This window comes from Monopterus albus, unplaced genomic scaffold (genome assembly GCF_001952655.1).
Source record: "Monopterus albus unplaced genomic scaffold, M_albus_1.0 scaffold50.1, whole genome shotgun sequence".
NCBI classification, from domain to species: Eukaryota; Metazoa; Chordata; class Actinopteri; order Synbranchiformes; family Synbranchidae; genus Monopterus; species Monopterus albus.
Window position 1 is genome coordinate 435,724 of NW_018127930.1, and position 21,467 is coordinate 457,190.

A 21,467-nucleotide genomic window follows, 5' to 3' on the forward strand; every position below is an offset into this window, starting at 1 on the left:
ACTGGGACTCTGTGGCGTAAACTAGTTTCACACTGGACTAAAACACCAATTAAATGTTAGGGAAGAACATCCAAATTAACACAAACACGGCCTGAGATGGTGGCATAAATTTACTGCTGATATTGTTGTGATGTGGTGTATGTGTGTGTGTGTGTGTGTTTGACTGTGTGATAGAGAGAAAGTGTGTGTTTTGGGGAGGTTTTTCCCCCCCCTTTGTTAAACTTTTTTACATGGATGAACAAAAACACAATAATGCCATACACACACAAAACACAACACCCATGCACTCTCTTTTTTTCTCTCCCTCTCCATACACAGACACACATGAACAATAGCACACAAAATGCATACACACAGTCTGGCCCGTCACAAGACCAGATGGCACAAGGGGTGTTCCAGACAATTTACAGTTTGTGTGTGTGTGTGTGTTTGTGCACGTATGTCAGTATGTGTGTATGGGGGATGGGGGGTTGGTTGGAAAATCTCTGTCTTCCATACACTTGTGCACACACACACACACAGGGACTTGGCAGTGCCACTCTGGAGCCAGTGCTGCCAAAGACTGAGAATAAAACAAAAGCTAGGATGAACCATCACACTGCTCTCCTCCTCTCTCCCACCCCAAACTCTGAAACAGATGGTTTAACCCGCTGATCTCTGCGGTGTGAAGGTTCAGTGTGTCTCTGGCAAATCAGCTCAAATCACATTTGTACACTAAACACCTTCAACTAACAGATTCTCAACACTTAGACTCTATGAAGAGAATATATGTAAAGGCTGCAAATCTGTGCTGTATCAGTTCAGTTTCATTTTGCTGTGAATGATTTTGAGTAGAAAGGGACAAAGGAGAAACAGAGTATGGAGGTGCACAAGATGAGGAAGAAAACAGGATGTTCTTAATTTAAAATTTATTAAGATAGCCTAAATAAAATTCCTGTTATATCACTTACAGTGGGTTTCGTGCTTTGATATATAGCTGCAAACTGGGTTATGGAAAACAAATGGAAGGAAAAACATCTGAAAAAAGAAAGCAATGTATTATAGTGGCTATCAGCCCATGATGTCGTGTGGGATTTCCTCTCCATCTTCATCATATCCTTCCTTCTCTCCCTTTATTTCCTCCTGTTCTTTTTCTCCCCTTCCTTTTCCTAATCCTTCTCTCAGATAATAAACCTGTTGAGCCCTGTGCAGCTTCTGTTTTCACTCTCTTTACTTGCAGCCTTATGTTGTAGTCACTAAATGTTTTAGCTAGGCATGTCATATTTTGTTATTTCCATAATAAATGACGCAACTCAAAGGCTATCATTTGGTATTTTGTATTAGCATCATATCTCCACAGATGCTTAAAACACACTACATATCTGTAGAATTTTAGGACAGAATAGAGCACACATGATGCTTCGGGCGATGCAAACAGGGTAGAGTTAGTGAGTTAGCTATGGGCTATACCTGAAGCCCACTCTTCACTCAAATTTGAAAAAACACATATTACATTTTGTTAATTCTGCACCACAAAGAGTCCTAACTCGTCAGCTCTTAGCGATTCTTGTTTGATCTGTAACCATTAATTTAAATGTGAAGCCCTTCTTGTTGCATGCAGAATTAAACCACGCTTTTATCACTTCACGACTAAACTACTCTAATGCCCTCTATGTTGGAATTTCTTAATCTTTGCTTCGGAAGCTTCAACTGGTCCAAAATGCTGTGGCTTGGCTGCTGTCGAACACTCCCAGGTATGCCCACATCACCCCCGTCCCTCTCTCCCTACACTGGTTGCCAGTACAGTGGAGAGTTCAGTTTAAGATGTTGCTATTTGTTTTTAAGGCTTTATATAGCCTTTCTCCGCCATACCTGTTGGATCTGCTATCTATCTATGCTCCGCGCAGAGCTGTGCGCTTCTCAGGTAGAGCTTCGGTCCATAACCAAGCTAGCGGTGTTTAAGTCAACTTTAAAAACTCACCTTTTTAAACAGGCCATTGGTGTTTAATCCGTTTTCTTTGTCCCGAAGGGACGTCTTTTAACTTTTTGTTTTATGCTATTTGTATCTTGATAGGGAAGTTTTTATTGCTCTGATTTTGGAAATTTGTGTTTTATTCTTGCTTAGGTTTTATTGTTCTAGTATTGTTTTTTCAGTTGATACACATGTTCTATTGTGCAGCACTTTGTGCTCCCAGGAGGTGTAAAGTGCTATATAAGTAAAGCTTTATTATTATTATTATTATTAATAAATAATGTCTAAACTAGATTACCATGAGGCAAGATCTGAAGTTAAAGTATCGTTTTATATCATTTTTAAGCAAATGTATGTACAAGGGAGAAACGGCTATCAAAAAGTGAACCACGGTGTTGGTGTATGGTTTTGGTTTACATACAGTATATAGTTTACAAAGCAACATTTTAAGACATGCGTATACACAGTTTACTTTCAGTCCTAGTGTTAGATGAGAAGATCCATATCACTCTCAAACTCATTTATTAAATATGATGCCACAGCCATCTTCTTGTAGCTTACCACAAAAACTGGAAACAAGAGGAATCAGCTACTCTGGCTCTGTTAAAGCTTTGCAGTTTTACAGTATATGGGTGCATGTTCCCAGCTAACCAACGGAGAGTCCAGAATGTTACTGTGCCCAGTTAAGTACTGAGCTTTCCAGGTGGTGGTACCTTTGGACAGTGCCAGCCTTTATGCTACGCTAAGCTAACTTGCAGCTGGCTGTAGCCTCATGTTTAATAGTCAAACATAGGACAAATTTTAGAAATATAACTTTCATCAAGGCTGCTTTGTGATATTCTTTGTGAGTTTTATGACCTTACAACTATATTCTAAACTATATTACAGTTCTTCTGCACTGACCCTTGAGGTCAGATTTTACTGCCTACATGTTTATGCTTTGTGTTGAAGTCAAAGTGGAGGAAGTGCAATAGGAAGCGTGAAAAAAAAAGCAGGAGGAAACAGTACATATTGAAGGTTGAAGGGAAATACAATGTTAAAACAAAAAACAACAAACTAATCAGATGACCACAGGATGTTTTGCACTGAAAGTGCTTAAATACTCTGTATGTAGTCAAACAGTACCAGGACAATAAATGAGTCAACAACAGTTTGCTAGTTTAACTGAAGCTGGGAACCTGTGATGAGGACAAGGAAGAGGAAAGAACACAAAGAGAATGAAGAAGCAAAACTAAAAAAACAGAAGAATGTAAGGAGACTTTACAAAACTGAGGAAGAGAATGGGTGGCAGGAAGAAGATTCACCGCAGGTCTCCCCCTTTCTCTGTCTCCTTTGTTTCCTGTCCATGTCTCCATGACCCACTTACTAATAAAAGCAATATATGTCCAAAAATATAACAAGAAAAGAAAAACAGTGAAGGAGAAGGGAGGATGAGGGCTGTTAACAAGAAAAGAAAAACAGTGAAGGAGGAGAAGGGAGGATGAGGGCTGCTGAAAACAGGAAGGTGAAGAAGAGGTGAGAGAATGAAGAGAGGAATGAGAGATGAAGAAAAAGGGAAGGTGTGTGGGGAACGAAAGAAAACAGTAAGGAGGGAGAAGACAGTGTGATGAAGGAAGAATGAATGAAGGAGGGGGAAGACCATAATGAAGAGTAGCCAAGAGAGGAGTATAAATAATAAGGAACAAAAAATAAGACTAAAGAAGAAGAAAGTAAATGGAAAGAGCAATAGTGTAGCAATACTAAGAAAGAAGATGAAGCTGAGGAAGACAGTATGAAAAAGAATGGCAAACAGAAGCATGAGGGGCATGGAAGTTAAAGGATAAAGGACTATGATGGGACTAAGATGGGAATTAAGCTCAAGTGGAAGGGTCAGGCTGAAGAGCAAAAAGAGGAGTCAGAGGAAAAAGAGATGAAGATGGAGGAAAAGCATGAGGATGAAGAGAGGCGAGAGTGTCGTAGGAAAGAAGAAGCAAGGACAAAGGAAATGCAAGTACAGAGGAGGAAGGAAGAAGAGGCTGGTGAGGAAGAGCAGCAGAAAAAGAGGAGTGACAGCGCAAAAACAGCAAGGAGAAAGAGCAAGAAAACATGAGTGGAATCCGCTGGTCAGACTGCATCGCGTTTGATTTAATTTCATTCACAATCCTTGTGTTTTCAATTAACAGCCACAATTTCTCCATAACACGCTTCTTCTGCTTTTCACTTTAGCCACACACACATCCACCTACACACATTTTTACCCCTCATCTGCCACATACACAACACACAAAACACACAAGTTTCCACATTAAATTCCCAAAACAATTTAGCTTGTCACACACTTGCACTTACTGTGCAAGCATAAACACACACACACACACACACACACACATCCACCTCCCAGAATAAGTTGGCTGCCTCTAATTGGAGTGGTGTTCGTTGCGGAGAAGTGTTGAGCGCCGCTGTAATTGCCAGGCAGGCTGGTTGATGTTCCCTGTCTCTTTATTTTTTAAGGACTGAGCAATTAGGCTCGGTGACTGCAATTGTGCCGCCACCGGTACAAGCAAACAGGTGTGCGAGCGAGTGCCGAAACACACAACACCTCGCAGACGTCACAGACCGACCGCGGAGCAAGGAGAAGGGCTGTTTACCGGTGGCAAGGGGGCCCAGAGCGGTGAAGTTTTACCAAAAGATACTAAAGATGAAGAAAAACCATGTACACCACAGGGGGGAGGGTAGGTATTCAGTCACCTTCAGCTGATTGCAGGAAGAGTAGATGAGCAAATTGTGTGAATGAATAGGAAAATAAAAGATACTGATACTTGTGAATATAACTAATAAGTCAAACCTGAGCGAACAGCTCCACTAGCTCTGTGAATGGTATTTTGCTGATGTTTAACAGGTATAATGTTGTTCTTGTTCAACATCCTAGTTTAGCTTGTTAGCATGCTTTTTTGCAATAAAATATATATATATATGAAGTATTTGGTTACAAACCAAGGTCTAAAAAATGTTTTAATACTGACCAGATGTTGCCACTAACACCTAACTACAGTGATCACAACCAACTGTGGCAATCCATCCAGTAGTTAAGAAATGCAACTCACAACCACAAATATCAAACTATGTGGTGGCATGAAATGTAAATTCAGAAGATCAATAAAATAATTAGGATTCATCTTCTGGGAACTACTTCATGCTAAAATATTTCACTTGAAAGTGAAAACATTTACCTGCTGGTCGTGCTAGAAGAAAAGTCAGGGTAGTCGATAGAATTCAACCCTGAGGAACATTGATATCTGGACCGCATTTCATGACAATCCATTCAATAGATGTTAATGTAATTCAGTCTTGACCAAAGTGGTAGACTAGCTGATTGATACTGCCATCCTTAGAACTAGTTAGCTAATACCGTGGCTAATAAAAATGCAGTCATGCTACTGTAGCACTGGTTCTAGATATACTGTATACACAATATGCTAGATATTAAGCAAAAAAAAGAAAATATTGCCTTGTTGCCTTTAGAAGAATGGTCAAGTGGTTTTCTGTATATTTTCTAAATGCCCAATCAATGGGTAATTCAAACATTCCAATGAACATAGAAAAAGGACCTCATTTGAAGGCACCATGTAAAACTAGGCAGGTTTCTTACTGGCTGTCTGGTATCTAATGACACCTTAAACATTTTAAACAGGTTATGTCTAAAATCATGAAATCATCCAGACTACACAGTATATCCAAAAGATATTTTGAATACTATCCAAGTCATTCCTGTATTCTGTTAGCCTGTGTGCTCCATTTATGATGGTAGTTAGATATTCTATACCATATCTATGATTTGTGATCCACTTATATCTTGTTTTGCACTGACTGCCAGCTGTTTCCCCAGTTGGAAAAACAACCAAGCCAATCACAGCTTTGAAGTCTTGAGAAGTGGGACATCATCTTCCTGTGTCAGTGTCAGGAAAATGCAACAAGTCCCCTAGTCTACACAGCCATATACTGTAGGCTGTTGGTCCTTTGATACGGTGAATAAGAGAATGTCCTGAATTAGCAACCATAAAAACCTAAGACTAAGCTTAGACTTAGGCCTAGACTAAGCTTTATGATGTGACAAAGATTTTAAGAAAAGCTCATGATTTGGGTTAATTAACCTGTCAAGGTTACAAGATATGTCATCATGGTTGTCAAGATTATAAAATGGTCGTGGTCATGAGAAACAGCACTGACTTTTGGATTGAAAAAGGTAAACAGTGCTTATGTTTTACTGACCCATCCATCCACTCTGACCTCCTCCCTACATGAATTTTATGACTTTGTAGCAATGTCTGTTGTGCTGTTATGCAACCACTAGATGTGGCTTGACAATAAAACACATCTATGGTTCTTAATAAGGTGCTTATACAAATGACCTATGTATATGGTCTTTTTTAGAAGAGGACACGCAAATGGCAACAAAAAGTTGTAGTTTGAAAGACAATTTAAGACAGAAAACAAATAGTTGGTAGATTTCACTTTGAAAATATTACGAACGCCTTTGTTCAATGTGCGATCTGCTTTCATAACCACTCTCCACAGTTAATGACTGGTTTATACTTTGAACATAAAAATCAGACCTGCTGCAGGTGTACAACAGATGCTTCTAAGTCCAGTGAAAAGCTGTTGTAGCTCAGCAATTAAACACTGGCTATCCGTCAACATTTAGTCAACTTATTACAAAGTGCTTCAAAGCAGCAAAACACACACACACATTGACTGCTGGCATGCTTGCTAGCTGACATCCATTCATAACCATTAAAACTCAGCTTAAAAGCCAAATAAGCATTGCACTGGTGATTTGCAGGTCAAAAGACATGTAGGTATCTTAGTTTAAATGTTCTTTAGGCTGCTAGGTTGTACATAATCACTGTTTCAATAGCATTTCAATAAATATTGTACATTTAATTGTTTGTTTTAATGGCATCTTCAAATACAGTTGATGAAAAGGTATCTAAACAAATCTTAATTTCTCCCCCAAATGTATCTTAGCTTTAAAGTTGCATTAACTATGATTTAGTACAAATTCAGATAAATCAAGTAAAAAATTGCCTAGAACTTTGTTCCCTCTGCTGTACTAAACCCCCATCCCACTCTATCTTCAGGCCTTGTATTTATTTCTACTTGTCTCTTGGCAGTGTTGTTAAAATCCCAACCATGACCCAGTGATCCGAGGTTACAAGTTGCATTTTTCAATCCAGTATTAGGAGTGTAAGAAAATACCAATACACTATATAGTATGTTAGTATACAATATTGTGATATTATGTTTTGTGATATTGTATCAATTCTCAAAAATGCAGTACCAGTTTTTAATTAATAGTTCACATGCCAAGTACTGCTATGTTGTTGGATGTTACAGGGACTAAGACAAATGCAGATCCCTGTTCAGATTTAGCTGTTCAAAGTTAAAGACAAATGCAGATCCCTGTTCAGATTGCATTAAAAAGTTTATGCACATGGTGGTGTGTTACTTATGTTATGATTGCAACATATCGCTTTGTTCACAGTACCACAATTTACAGTATCAAATTGTAACCCCTGTATTGTGATATGTATTGTATTGCCAAAATCAGTATGGCGCATTTCAAAGACAGACCATGGAGGTTCCCTGTGCAGGTACAACCCAGGATGGGAGCAGAGCTTTTAGACCCAAGAGGCCATATACTGTAGTACAGAAGGAGTTCGACAAAGAACGAGGCAAAACCAGGGTTAACATAGGTTTGGCATGTCAGAGATGGAGAGCATTAGAAGTATCAAAAGGACTAAAATTTGATGTGCCTTTCTGCCTGCTAGATGTGTAAGTACTGTAGCTGGCTAACATATATACATATATCGGCATCATTACAAAGCTAATGTTAGACTTCAAACAACTACAAATAATGTAAAGCAGATCCTAACTGCATGTGAGAATAATGTGATTGAAATGCATCTGAAGCAAAAGTGACATGCACTGCAGGGTGCGTAGGAAGGCTGCCTCCATCCTCAAAGATCCAACCCACCTCCAGCACAGACTGTTTGCCTCCCCACCCTCTGGCCAGAGGTTTAGAAGTGTGAAATGCAGGACCACTAGACTGAAAAACTCTTTCCTTCCCTCTGCCATCAGACTCTTAAACAGCTGAGGAGTTTATTACCAGGAAATACATCATGTACTGTCGACCTGTACTGTTTACATTCTCAGTTTGCACATGCATAATTGCACATTGACTGTTGACTGCTGCACATGCTGCTCCCATGCAGCATATATTCTCTTATTATATTCTCATATATTTTTATTATATTGCTGCATTTGCTGCTTAAAGTGTCTTAGATTTTGTGTTACTTATTTATCTACTTTATATTTCATTTGTATTTTGTGGCATTCATGTGGACAGCAAAGTAAGAATTTCATTGTGCAGGGAAACACGTTTCCTAACTGCATATGACAAATAAACACTTTGACCTTTGACCTTGGCCATGCTGTCTAGCAGCCTATATTTTTTTTCACCAAGTTTTAAGATGTTCAATGTGAGAAGTTTTAACCTAGACATTCTTTGACCTTGGCCATGCTGTCTAGCAGTCTATATTTTTTTTTCACCAAGTTTTAAGATGTCTCCACTTTTCCATCAAATTTGGTGCAGTTTTAACCTAGACATCAGACATTTACACATATTCAGACCCATATGTGAATAAACAAAGCTTATACCATGAAACAAACTAAACACAAACACACAGAAAGCTACTGTCAACTAATCTAATGCACACCTCATAAAACTTAAGTAAATTCAAATAACCAAAACCAGATTTTATTCAACAAGCTGAACTCAGACTGCTCTGGATTATTGTCTAACTTAACCTAATGACTACATACATGGTATCAGTGTGGGTTTACAGCTCATTTTTTGCCTTGTAGTTTATCTAACCGTGCTGAAAGTAAATGCTAAAACACTAAAACAAACTGACAAAAAGGTTAGTAAAACAATGTGAACTTGAGTCAAAGAGACCAAACTGAAGAAAAAAAAAAAAAAATCTAAACCTAGCCCCATCCAGCTCAGCACATCTCAGCATTGTCTTTAGGGAAAACATATGGAGCTTCGACTCAGTAACGAGTCGACCCGTTGAAGCAAGTGTCACGTCAATCTCCCGAGCTTTGGAAAAAAAGCACAAATCCACACCGAGTTCTCACAGACGCTAACCCTGAAATCACTGCCATTATTAGCAGAGTCATTATTAGCATTAGAAAAGCAAATGGGGCTAATAATATTCGCCATTATGGCTAAAAATGCCTATTAATCCCTAATCCGCACTACAATTAAAAGCATGGTTGGGTGTTTCTGTAAGTCGTTCTGCATTGCCTTGCCGGGGAAATGAGACAATTTAACAGCCTTAGAGGCAGAGAGATGGTGGGAGGGTGAGGTATTAAGCGACTGGCTCCTGCTCTCCATCTCTATTTTGAAAGATCAGACAGGGTGTTTTTGAGTGACGAGCGTAACGGAGGCAGATTTGACTGAATAGAGACAAGAGGGTGGCAGTGGGGGCGTCACCCGCTGCGTTGAAGTGCGTTATCTGTCTCAATACAAGTGCATCAAATCAAATGGGAGAGGGGATATTATTAAAGCAACCCCCTTTTTTTCTCCGCTGTGAACTGTGACTTAATAAGCTATGCCAATTAGGGGAACAAAAATCAGGCGTGCCATCGGGTCTGTATCTGTCCTTGCCCAAATTTCTCTGCTTATGCGTGACGCTCGTTGGCAGAGGTGTCTGACTGTAATTCTGTTTGTCTTTGGGACTGACAAGAAAAAGAAGATGGTAAAAAGTGGGCCAAAAATAAAACAAAAAGTATAGAGCTTATTAATTTGGCGATCATCTCCCTGGGAGTTGGTTTTTAAAGGATAAGCCTGGTCATATTTTATATTTTACCTTCTGGTGACAAATCCCATGAAAAGACAAACACAAAACTTGAATTTATTCCGTTATCAGGTACTGTGTGTATAGCCAAGGCATGATCTATCTAATTCCTCTGTACTATAAAGCTCCACTGTTGTCCAAAAACCTCTGAAAACACATTGGTGAGTCACACCGTTGCACTGCGTGACATGTTCCCTCAATGTCATGAACTGATCTCTTTGACCCTTTAAAATGAAGCAATGCCTGCTTGGATTGGATTAGTTATGTCTGTGAGCTGTGATCAGTTTAACCAATCCATGGCTTTCCCTTCTCAAATTTAATTCTTAAAGGCTTGAAAAAATCCAGCTATCCAGTATCTCACTAAATAATTCAACCTGGAGAAATTGAAATGTTTTTTTTCCCCTGCCCCTGAGAAGTCAATCAATCAATCAATATGATTATCTATTGAATTTCAGCTAAATAATATTGTGATACAGTATGAGCTTGCTATGCTGTTAATCTACAAATTCTACAGTGCATCATAATCAGTCACACTGTAAATAAATTGAAGAGTTGACATACAATAATTTGTAGATAATGATTTCAACAGCTTAGTCCCATTTTTATCTTGTGACTGCTAGTTTGAGAACTACAGCAGTAGTTTATAACCAGCCAGTGTCATACACTGATCTGCTGCTTAAAGTTGTTGAACATTATTTCATTCCTTATTTTCCCTCCTTTCATTTTCCCTTTCTTTGCTTTCTTCCATTTTTTCTTTATTTCTTCTTTTTTCCTTTTCTTCTTTGCTTTTATCCTGTCCTCCATCTTTCCCTTCTTATGTCTTCAGTTCCTTCTTACCTTTCTTCTTTCTTTTTCTTTTCTCCTTCTACACTTCTTTATTCCCTTCCCTTCTTTCCTTTACTCTTTACTCCTCTCTTTGCTTCCTTCCTCCCTCCCTCCCTTTCTCTTTGCTGTTTTCTGCTGATACTTCAGGAAACACTTACTCCATCTTTCTTTGCCAACTTTATGTTCCATGGCAACACGGATTAGATGGTTCACACTCCGATTCCCAACCCTCCCTTCCCATCCCCCCTCTTTGGTTCCAACAACACACACACACACACACACACACACACACACACACACACACACACATTTACACACTCGCTTGTTCACACACATGTAAAATCTCTTCAAATCTCCCAGACACACATTTTTATGCTCAACATTTATTCTCCATGAACATACACAATTACACTCTCTCTCATGCACACACATACTGTACACACACCTGTCCCCTTCCAACACCACTGACAAGGACAAACGGCAGATCTGAGAGGTTATAACAGCATTATAAAAGAGGAAAAACACCAAAAGCAGCCAAGACCTGAAATAGATGAGTGGTGGTGGTGGTTTTGACAGGCAGAGTGAAGCCGCTCACTGAATGGCTTCATCCAGGAAGAGATTAGAAACACACACAGAGTTTGAAGTGTGCATTATCTTTCCAGGAATGATCCCAAAATAAACAACAACAGCAAAATCTTCCAATAATTAAAATGCCTAATCCACTTCCTGGTTGGTGATGACCGTGGGCTGAGCATGTCAGCCAGAACTCGTGGGGATTGTGCGCGTTTATGTTTAGATGGTTTTGTGCATTAAGGTAAATTTATTGCCAAAAATATGAGGGCTTATGTTGAATGTGGAGACGGCCTCAAAACTCTAATTTATTCATAGTACTGCGTGAAGGTTGTCATTTCCAAATTCAACCTCTATGAGAAGACATGGTTGGGAAAAAATGTCACTCAGATTGTGCTTCCCATCTGAATGGCTTTCAGCTGGCGTGCAGTTCCCATCAGCCTTCCAGGAGCGCCCTACTCCTGATGGATCAGTGGATCCTGTGTGGATCAGTGTGCAAGAGCTCAGCTGTTTGCCTGCAGAAAAACATTCAAGTCTGCAAAGTGATGCAGGAGTTGTCTATAGTGAATATCAGAGTGGCACCTGCAGGATTATATTTCAAAGGATGCACAAGAACTGCCTATGGCAGCGTAAATCGTTTTAATGAGAAACATTTCTCATTATAACAAGACACTTTGCTCGTTTTTACAAGATACTTAAAACATTTTTCATGTTATTATGACATACTGTAGGCTATTTTGTCATTATAACAACATATTGTCTTTTCTCGTAATAACGTGACCCCTGCACAGCTTGAAGTGAGTGCAGTGAGCAGCACCTCTGTAGCTCATTCAGTTCAGGTGGCTCTCTCTCATCAACACACTCCCATACCAACTTTTAGCACATTGACCAATGCCTCTGACCTATTAAATGAAAGGAAACAAAACTGAATGAAAGAGGGAACACAGTTTGGAAATGTAGAGAGGGACAAACAGCACAACTGCCTGCTAGAGGCTGGAGATAAATCATTCGTATTTAAATGAAGTGGTCACAGCAATTCACATCTTTCAGGTATGAGGCCACGTCCATGGTTATCCAACCCGGTCCCCTCTCCCTGCTCCTACACCCGTCTATAGAGATGTAGAGTTGTTCATTATGGGGAACTCACTATGACAAATTTATTTTAACCTTGTTGTGTCATGTGTTTGAAAATTTGTTACTTAAAGCCGTCTTATTTTTCTCCAGGCCACAGCCTCAGAGAAATGCAAATTTTTGTATTGGATCTTTACTGTGTATTTTAGGGCAGACATGTTACCTAAGTTGAACAACAATTAACTTGAAGTGCTTGAACAAAAGTGAACCTACATGAACATTACAATATTGACTATAAGGTTTTTTTAAACAATTGAAACTGTCTATTTAACACTCTCCTCCATAAACACATCACCATTTCACCTTCTCTCATTCAAATTACATCAGAGCAAAAGCCTTGTATTTTTTTTGTTTTTTCTTTTCAGCAAAAACTCAGACAAACTCATCCATGTTTATTACTGACTACTGCCTTCTCATGAGCCCTGGGAACACTTCCTTGTATCCTGCTATTGGCAGAAGCTGGGGTCATGCTTCTACTGGTGGCCGGCACATAGGATTCTCCCGCTGAGAACCAGTGGACATTGAGCTCTGCTCTTACTACCATTTAGGTCAGAGGCAGTGCCCACTTTGGAACTAGAAAACCAATACATAACAAGTTAGTAGTGTAATCTAAGAAACACACTAAACAAAGTGCACTACCACATGTGTACACACACTAAAGCTGCACTGCACAGATGTTGTTACATAGATCAAGCAGATAAACCTGTGGAGGAACAAGAGCAGATATACTGAAGCCATGAAAATACAAACGATATCTAAGGAGTGTGTCCAGAGTTAAAGTCTAAACTAGCCTACTCTACATTTCTCTCAAACACAATGCCGCGACTGCTGCAAGTGGCAAAAATAGCTCACTGATAAGGGAGAGGCTGCTGACCTGAATGAGCTACGGAGGTGCTGCTCAAAGACAGTGTTTAACAAGTTTCATTATGTTATGCATTGACTCACAGCATTTGATTTAGAGAAAGCAAAACTTAAAAGCAGCTTTAGATTAAATGTTAGAGCAGAATTCAAAACTGAACCAAACCCAAGACACTGATGTGACAACATTACCCATTGTGCCTACACCATATTCACTTCTCCACTTTTTCCTGCTGCAGTAGTTTATGAAAATGCAACGCTTCATCCATTTAAGGATTAATGTTATGCTGTATCGGAACAACCAATTACATTTACTACAAAGTTAAAAGGCATATAAGGTCTGCGCATGCAAGCATAATGAAAGAGTAGTTATTCCTGTGATAGACATGGACACTGATTAATATGCAGGCAGCCACTGCCAACCAACCAGCATAGCTGAGACACTTCCCGTCCCATTTTAACTTTATCAAACTATGTGTGTGTAAAATCTTAGTTAATGCACTTTTAGGTAGGAATAAACAATGTATATTGTCATTTAAGCTGGAGTTGTGGGCGGCTCTGGCTCGCTGTGGCTTCTGTGCAGAGCGGGTTGATTCCTAACCGGAGGTTCGATTCCCGGCTTATCCAGTCAACATGTCGAAGTGTCCTTGAGCAAGACAGTGAACCCCCCGGTGATAACACTGGTGTGTGAATGTGTGAGCGTTTGAGAGTGCGAATGGGTGAATGGCCAAGTAGTGTGAAAGCGCTTTGATTGTGCTGTAAAGCGTAGAAAAGCGCTATACAAGTATAAGACCATTTACCATCAGGATAAACAGTTAATGGTGCTAAGTGTTCACTTAAGTGCCATAAACACTGAGGAGATGACAATTTAAAGTCAAGCCTCAAACAAATGAAAATGTAAAAATATGATGGAAAATGGCTCCTCTGTTTCTGTGCGAGGAAGGTTACAGTCTTCTCATCAGTCCACCGAAAACCACTGATGTTTTCACAGGTGTCTGAAATAAAGCTGAAGCTACAGTATGATTTAAAAGAAAAGTTTAAAATATGATGATGAAAGTAGAATGTAAACCGAAAGTAAACTGTTGTTAAGTGCACCAATCAGCATTTTTGCTATCAGTAGTATAGTCGACCACTCTTTTCCAGACAACATCAAATCAAAGTAAATTTAAATAAAGCACAAAGAAGATAAGATGGTTCTAAAGTATAATAGTGTAATATACACATTTTTAGTTATATTCAAATCTAACTTTCCCATTGATGGCCCCCAAACTGTTATTGTGTCGATTTTAGGCCTGGGGCCAATTCTGCTTTTGTTTCAGTTTTTAAAATGTCACAAATTACAGAGAATTGATGAGATAAGTTGACATAAGACAAATTAATCCATTGCAGAGACACGAGTGTTGAGCACAGATGATGCGACTGATGACATGAGATGAGATGAGATGATGAAATTTCAAAGGACTGAGTATGAATATAATGTTTCAAGCATTTCAAACTGTTATTCAACTTTGCTGATATGCAAATTAAAATCTTGACTGTTAACCTTAAGAAGACAGACCCTGTTCAGTGTTGCCATGTCCCAGGCTCTGGCCTCGACCCAACCTTTGGAAACCGCTGCTCTCATGGTTGTGTAGGTCTAGAGAGTTCTAATTAGCTGCATTCACAAACAGTGGCAGGCTCATCAAAATGCCGAGGCCTGCAGAAAGCCACAGCAGGGGTGAGCAGAACGTGTGTGTGTGTGTGTGTGTTGCATTCAATATATGTGGGTGTTTAGATTTGTGTGCATGGGAAACTGAGTGAGATTCATATATATGGATGAGTGCATGTGTGTGTGGCAACAGTGTGTGCTCCTGTATAAAGTGGGAAAAAAATCCCAAATGAAGATACACAATGAAGCAACAAACCAAGGCCTAACAACTGCTACAAATTCTACAGAAACTCAGCCTTCTTCTCCAAAATTGTAACAGTTGTTGTCCTTCCTCACATTTGTATGCACAGCACGGAAGCAAACAACATCACCAAAACCACGGAGCACAAACAACAACAACCACACAATGAAGCAGTAAACAAAGAGACGTCTCAGCATCTCTCTGTTTTACAGCCAACAAACAAAATGGCTTCCGAACATCGTTTAGAGGCAAATAACAGGGGAGAAACAGAAACAACCAGGCTGTCTGTGAAAAGAAAAGAATGTCTCTTCCTCATCTGATAAACAAATGCTGGATTTGTCTCATACAGAGAGAGGACGTTAGAGAACATAGTACATATATAATAAAGTAAAATACTACTACATGGTCCACATGCAGAAATACGATCACACCAGAGACAAATTATAGAACTGTACATCCAGTTACAGAGACTACAGGAGGAGACAAATGGCTCAAGGTAGAGTATCTGTTTTAAAATGAAAGGCTGACACCTCATATGATCACCTTCATTTACAAAGTTACATCAGCCAATTAACTGCAATATTACATGTAATACTCTTATTGTAAATAGTGTTAATATAAGAATTCTTAAGATACATTGAGGAACTTCTGCTTTTTTATCTATAAAGAAATCCGTTTTTTTATCCAGTGATTCAACCTGCTACCTTATATCTGGATACAATATAGAATGTAATAGTCTTTTTTCACTTGTTTGTATACAGATGGGTGACATGTTTAAGGAAAGACCTGAATAAAGTAGTAGAGAAACATAATAAATGCAGATGGTTCAGGTCCACTTGTCCCTTTAGAGGGAAGGGACACTGCAAATACAAAGTTGTTCTGAGTGATCATTTTTATGAAACAGTTCTTAAAAGAGTGGTCTCTTCCAGGATGACAGTGCACCCATCCACAAGGCACAAGCAGTCACTGAGTGGTCTGATGAGTATGATGAAGATGTGGATCATAATGCTGTAGCCTTCATAGTCACCAGTTCTCAACCCAGCAGAACACTTATGGGAGATGTTGGAGTAACAGTGCTCTCCATCACCATCATCAAAACACTAACTGAGTAAAGTAGAGACTTGTAGAATGCCATGGAGGGCTGAAGTTTTCCTAATGGTACATGGTGGCCCAACATTTTCCTAAGACTCTTTATGTTTGTTTTGTCACCCATCTGCATCACTGTTGGCTCATTTATTAATCTCTACTGATTTTCCTGGCTACATGTAAGTCACAGCTGGCTCTACTCCATTCCAGAGGGTGGTGTGACAATGCACCTGAAGCTGTCTGGCAATGGACAAACACATATGGCGGTATGGATCATCAGCATACTTGGTACAGACAGTGATGGGGACCAACCCTAGAAGTGATTAGATTTTGGCTGAAAAAGGTCAAAGGTCAAGGTCCCAAAATCTATGAAAACAAATTCACAAAAAGTCCCATCTATAACATGGGGCAAAATTTAAAAATTCATTTCTCTGCCAAAAGTTATCCAAATCATTTGAAATTTAGCACACGTAAGTAGGATAGCCATGTCTAACACCAGACCAAATTTCATCTGTATCCAAACAAGATTCTGGATCTGACAGCCATTTAAATTTAACATTGAAAACCCCATTTAACACATATTTTCAGCCATAGCTTGGCCTACAACGAGGAGAGAACCCTGAAATGTTCAGGTAAGATGCACAGTGTTAACTGCCTATCATACCCTAAATGAATATCTGGATTCAATCCGGATCAAGAATTTAGGACACAATTTTGTGTTGTTCTGGATCTCATTTTTCACAAGAGACCCACTTGCGCGAGTGAAAGTTGTGCCTTGGCAGGTACACATGCTCTCGCTTGTTTTCTTAAGGAGGCTTTTGACTCTGTTGGATTCTTTACTTATAAAAATTTAAATAGCAGTTTGGAATCTGGCACTGTTCCGCTGGCTTTCAAATATGCTGTAGTCCAGCCACAAATAAATAATAAAAAACAACTAACTTGGATCTTTTTGTATTTCAAATTTTAGACCTATTTCTAAACTTTCCTTTTAATCAAAAGTCCTGGAAAAAGCAGTATTAGTACAGGTTCAGTCCTGTTTAGACAGGCATGTTATGTTTGAGTTATTTCAGTCCAGTTTTAGAGCTCTTCATAAAGTTTTTAATGATTTACTCATAACTACTGGCTCAGGTACCTGTGCAGCTCTTTCGGTTTTAGACCTTGTGGTGGCCTTGAAAATTCCATTGGAATGTCTGATACTGCTCTAAATTGGTTGAGGTCTTATTTATCTGACAGAGGTTTTTCTGTTAGCCTTGGTGACTAGGTATTCCACTGTTTCTGTGTCCTATGGCATCTCCCAAGGCTCCATCCTTGGTCCTAATTTTATTTCCTCTATGTATACTTTCCTTGGGGTCCATCATCAGAAAACATGGATTTTCGTCCCACTGTTTAGCTGATGATATCCAACCTATCTCCCCCTGACGCTGATAATGGCAATGGTAACAACTCCTTAAATCCTTTGATTGTTTGTCCGATTGTTTGGCCTCTAACTTCCTAAATTTGAATGAAAACAAAACTGATCCTATTACTTTTTGGCCCAAGTGGTGCTTGTGACGCCACGGTTTTTAACTTGGGATTTCTAAACTCCTATCTAAAAACAGCTTTAAAAAAAAACAACCTGGTAGCTGTATTCTATAATGCCCTTAAACTGGACAAATAAACTCTGTGGTTAGTTCAAGCTTCTACCCATTAAGACTTCTATCCGAGGTTAAAACCTTCCTTTTATAAAAAGACCTTGAGAAGTTTATTCATGTTTTTGTTTCGAGTCATTCAGATTACTGCAATGCCCTGTACACTGGCGTCTGCCTATATTGTCTTCAACTTGTTCAAAATGCGGCAGTCCCTTTGCTCACAAATACTCAGAAAGGAGAACATATCACTGCCGTTTAAGCCTGCTTACACTGGTTGCCTTTTAGTTTCTCGGTTCAATTTAAAATTTTATTGATAGTCTTTAAGGCACTAAATGGCCTAGCCCCCCCTTATCTGTCAGAACTACTCATACCTTATTGCTCCCCTAGATCTCTTCAATCTGCTAACTATCTACTTCTTGTTGTTCCTTAATCTAGTAAAGGTTCTAAAGGGGGCCGTGCTTTTTCTGTTGTAGACCCTCATTTGTGGAATAACCTGCCCCTACATATTAAACTGGCTCCTACAGTGTCTGCCTTTAAATCTTTGTTAAATATACACTTTTATGCTCTGGCTCATAACCCATAACTCTTTGTATTTCCCTCTTTCCCCCCTTTTGCCCCCACCGATTATATTTTATACTTCTCTTATTGCTCATAGTTATAGCATGGTGTGGTATCTTTCCTTTTTCTTTTTTACTTGTTTTATGTTTTTAAACTTCATTTTTCCATGTACAGCACTTTGGCAAACTCATGTTGTTTTAAATGTACTTTATAAATAAACTGACACCGACACTGAGATATTAACCTATGCACTTTAGCTATCAACTTTAGCCAACAACTAACCATAAACTACTGTACGGTATGGATAAACTGTAATCATAAAGTGAGAAAAAGGTTTGGTCTTCATAGGCTCACCATTCTTCCTCACCATACAGATCAATGCTTTCTCTAGCACACAATTAAACTGTTGATTGAACTAATTAGAAATCAGACTATGGCTACAACAGTCTGGTGCTTTTGTATGTGTTGAAGTTGCTGGAACCACCTCTCGTGTTACTTCAATGCGACATAAAGAACGACAGCAACACACTGGTTCAGGCAAAGCACTAAAGTTGCTCCACATTATCTGATTGCCATCAGCTGTTTCATTTATGCTTGAAAATCATTGGCTCAATCAGTGAACTAGTGGAGGATTAGCTCTCTCAGCAGAATCCTTATTGCTGCTTTCATCAGTTCAGAGCAGAACAGTTTCACCAAAATCTGTTTTCTAAGCATTTGCTACAAATGGTCAGTTTCTTGATGCATGTACCGTATCTCTGACTGAACTAATACAGTAACTGACTGACTGGATGGCACATTAAGAATCTAACTCATCACTCACATATGTACTTATTAACAAAGTGACTGGATGAACGAATTACTGACACACTACTACATACCTACAGCCAGACTGACTCATTCTTCAACTAGTTTACTATCTCACTGCTGCAGTAGCGACTTGGTGACATAAAGTACTTTCTGACGGGCTCAATGAGTGAAACAGACTGCAAAAGTAAACACAACAATAAATTAATCACCCACTTACTGAATTAATTAATTCATTAGTAAAGAAAGAGCAGAATATCTGGCACACACTGTAACTGAGCTAAATGCACAGTTAAAGTTAACATTCAAACACTCACATCCATAACATTTTAGTGTGTGTACATACCAGTGTGTAAAAAAAACACAGTGAACTGATCTCCACAACACACACACACACACACACACACACACACACACACACACACACACACACAAGCAGGAAAGAATGAGGGCGGCAAATCAGAAAAACAGGAAGTCTCCTTCAGGAATGAACTTGAGTAGCTGAGAAACAAGCATGCTGCTTAAACATAAAGACATATGAACAGTCATTACCTCAAGACAATATTCTGCCCCACAACATTCACACATTATTTATTTTGACATATAACATTGTGATATTCAGTCTCTTTCAAACACCCACTGTGTCTTAATCTGCACCTGAATATAGTCCCCAGCAAATCCACCATTTCCTCCTTTTTAAGTAATGTGCGCTAAACTAACTACAATGCCCAGCTATGATTTATGAGTTCTGTCTTCATCAGGAATCAGTGGGATGGGGGCTAACAGACAGGCTAGGGGACCACACCACCTAATTAAGACAATATTTTAGTAAAAGAAAATACCAAGCAGCTCAAAAAGGCCAACCAGAGTATTCAAAGAATATATGAGCTATATTTTTAAAAATGCTGTTTTTCAAGTATTCTTAAGATAAAGTGACCCACAAAGTAAAACAGTAAAAAAACCAAAAACTGCATCTGCACATACAGAACATGGTCCAAACAGCAAGCACAGCAGCAGTGAGCAGGTGTAAAAAGGAAAGAACAGGAAGAGCCCTGAACGAAAAGAGAAGAAGGAGCAGGATGAAAAATAGGAGAAGGCTGACGTACTTGAGCCGGAGAAATGTCCACTCCCCAGGGAGGTCGGCCCGTTCTTTCCACTGCTAACAGGAGGGGAAAACATCTACGAGGCAAACAGAGCACACATTACCTCCGAGAGCTCTGACATGGCAGACAGCAAGATACATCTCTACAGAAACATCACTGCAGCTACACATGAAAAGCTTCATTCCAAAACTCAAGAACAACATTTGGCTGACAAAAAAAAAAAAAATCTGTTGCCAGATTCTGATCATTAAATGGTCACTCAGTGATCTGAATTTTTATCTTACCGGAGCATTTTTCTGCTTTCCAAACTGTAAATATCTTGTTTGGCAAGGAAACTCTGAGAATTTTTAACAAAAAACACATCAATCATGATAGGACCAGGTATCATTTATATGTTTATCATACTTATACTAATAACATACATCAGTGTTGGTGTCAAATATCAACATTTTTTGATTCTTTAGATTGAGAAACATACTATAAATGTTTTTAGCGTTTAACAAAAGAGGTTCTCAAATGATAATGTTGTCATTACACAAGTGGCTGTATATGAATTTTGCCTGATGGGAATAAGGTCTAAAACTGGCAGTTTGTTGACTAAAAATTAATAACTGGACCTGCATAGGTCAGGCAATGTCACCATTTTGTATATCCCATATAAGTCTCAAAGTCCCAGGCTGTGACAGGTACTGTATGTCCAAGAGCCAAGTAAGTCCAAAGTCAAGTCCCATGAGAAGTACAAGTCCCAAGTCAAATCTCAAGCTTGATCCCAAATCAAACCAGGTAGACGGAGTCCTAAGTGGGGTCCCAGGTCCAGATCAATTAGTCCCAAACCAGGGTCAAGTACTTTTGCATTGTGTTTCAACTTCTAAACAAGCCAGTATGTGGCCTCCTCTATGTTTATACAATTAAACAAGAAATTTGATTTAATGTTAGGTTTATTTTTTAGGCATGCACAATTAATCAATGTAGCATGCGCATTTGGTTAATATTGTATCAACATTTCATTAATTTAAGTTGTACTAACTTTTGTCAAGTTAACATTCTGCTGGTCCGGGCGCATAGGTTGTCGAGACAAAAGATTGGACTGAGCCGGGCAGCAGGCTTAAATACCTTTCACTAGGCCTGGACTATACCAAGTGCCTGATACAGGAAAGGGGGGATTT

The 21,467-nt window shown here is 39.1% G+C and overlaps 1 protein-coding gene across 5 annotated transcripts in view; it reads right to left on the minus strand.

Moving 5' to 3' along the window:
• Window positions 1-21,467, minus strand: part of tcf4 (transcription factor 4) — a 224,862-nt gene that overhangs the window by 197,518 nt on the left and 5,877 nt on the right. For 3 of the 5 annotated variants that reach the window (XM_020601110.1, XM_020601112.1, XM_020601111.1), the window contains one exon: window positions 20,305-20,377. In XM_020601110.1, coding sequence (XP_020456766.1) covers window positions 20,305-20,377 — 73 coding nt within the window. Of the gene's footprint in view, window positions 1-20,304; window positions 20,378-20,585; window positions 20,639-21,328; window positions 21,350-21,467 lie in introns of those variants that run through there. The other 2 variants (XM_020601113.1, XM_020601115.1) reach the window with 2 other exon arrangements.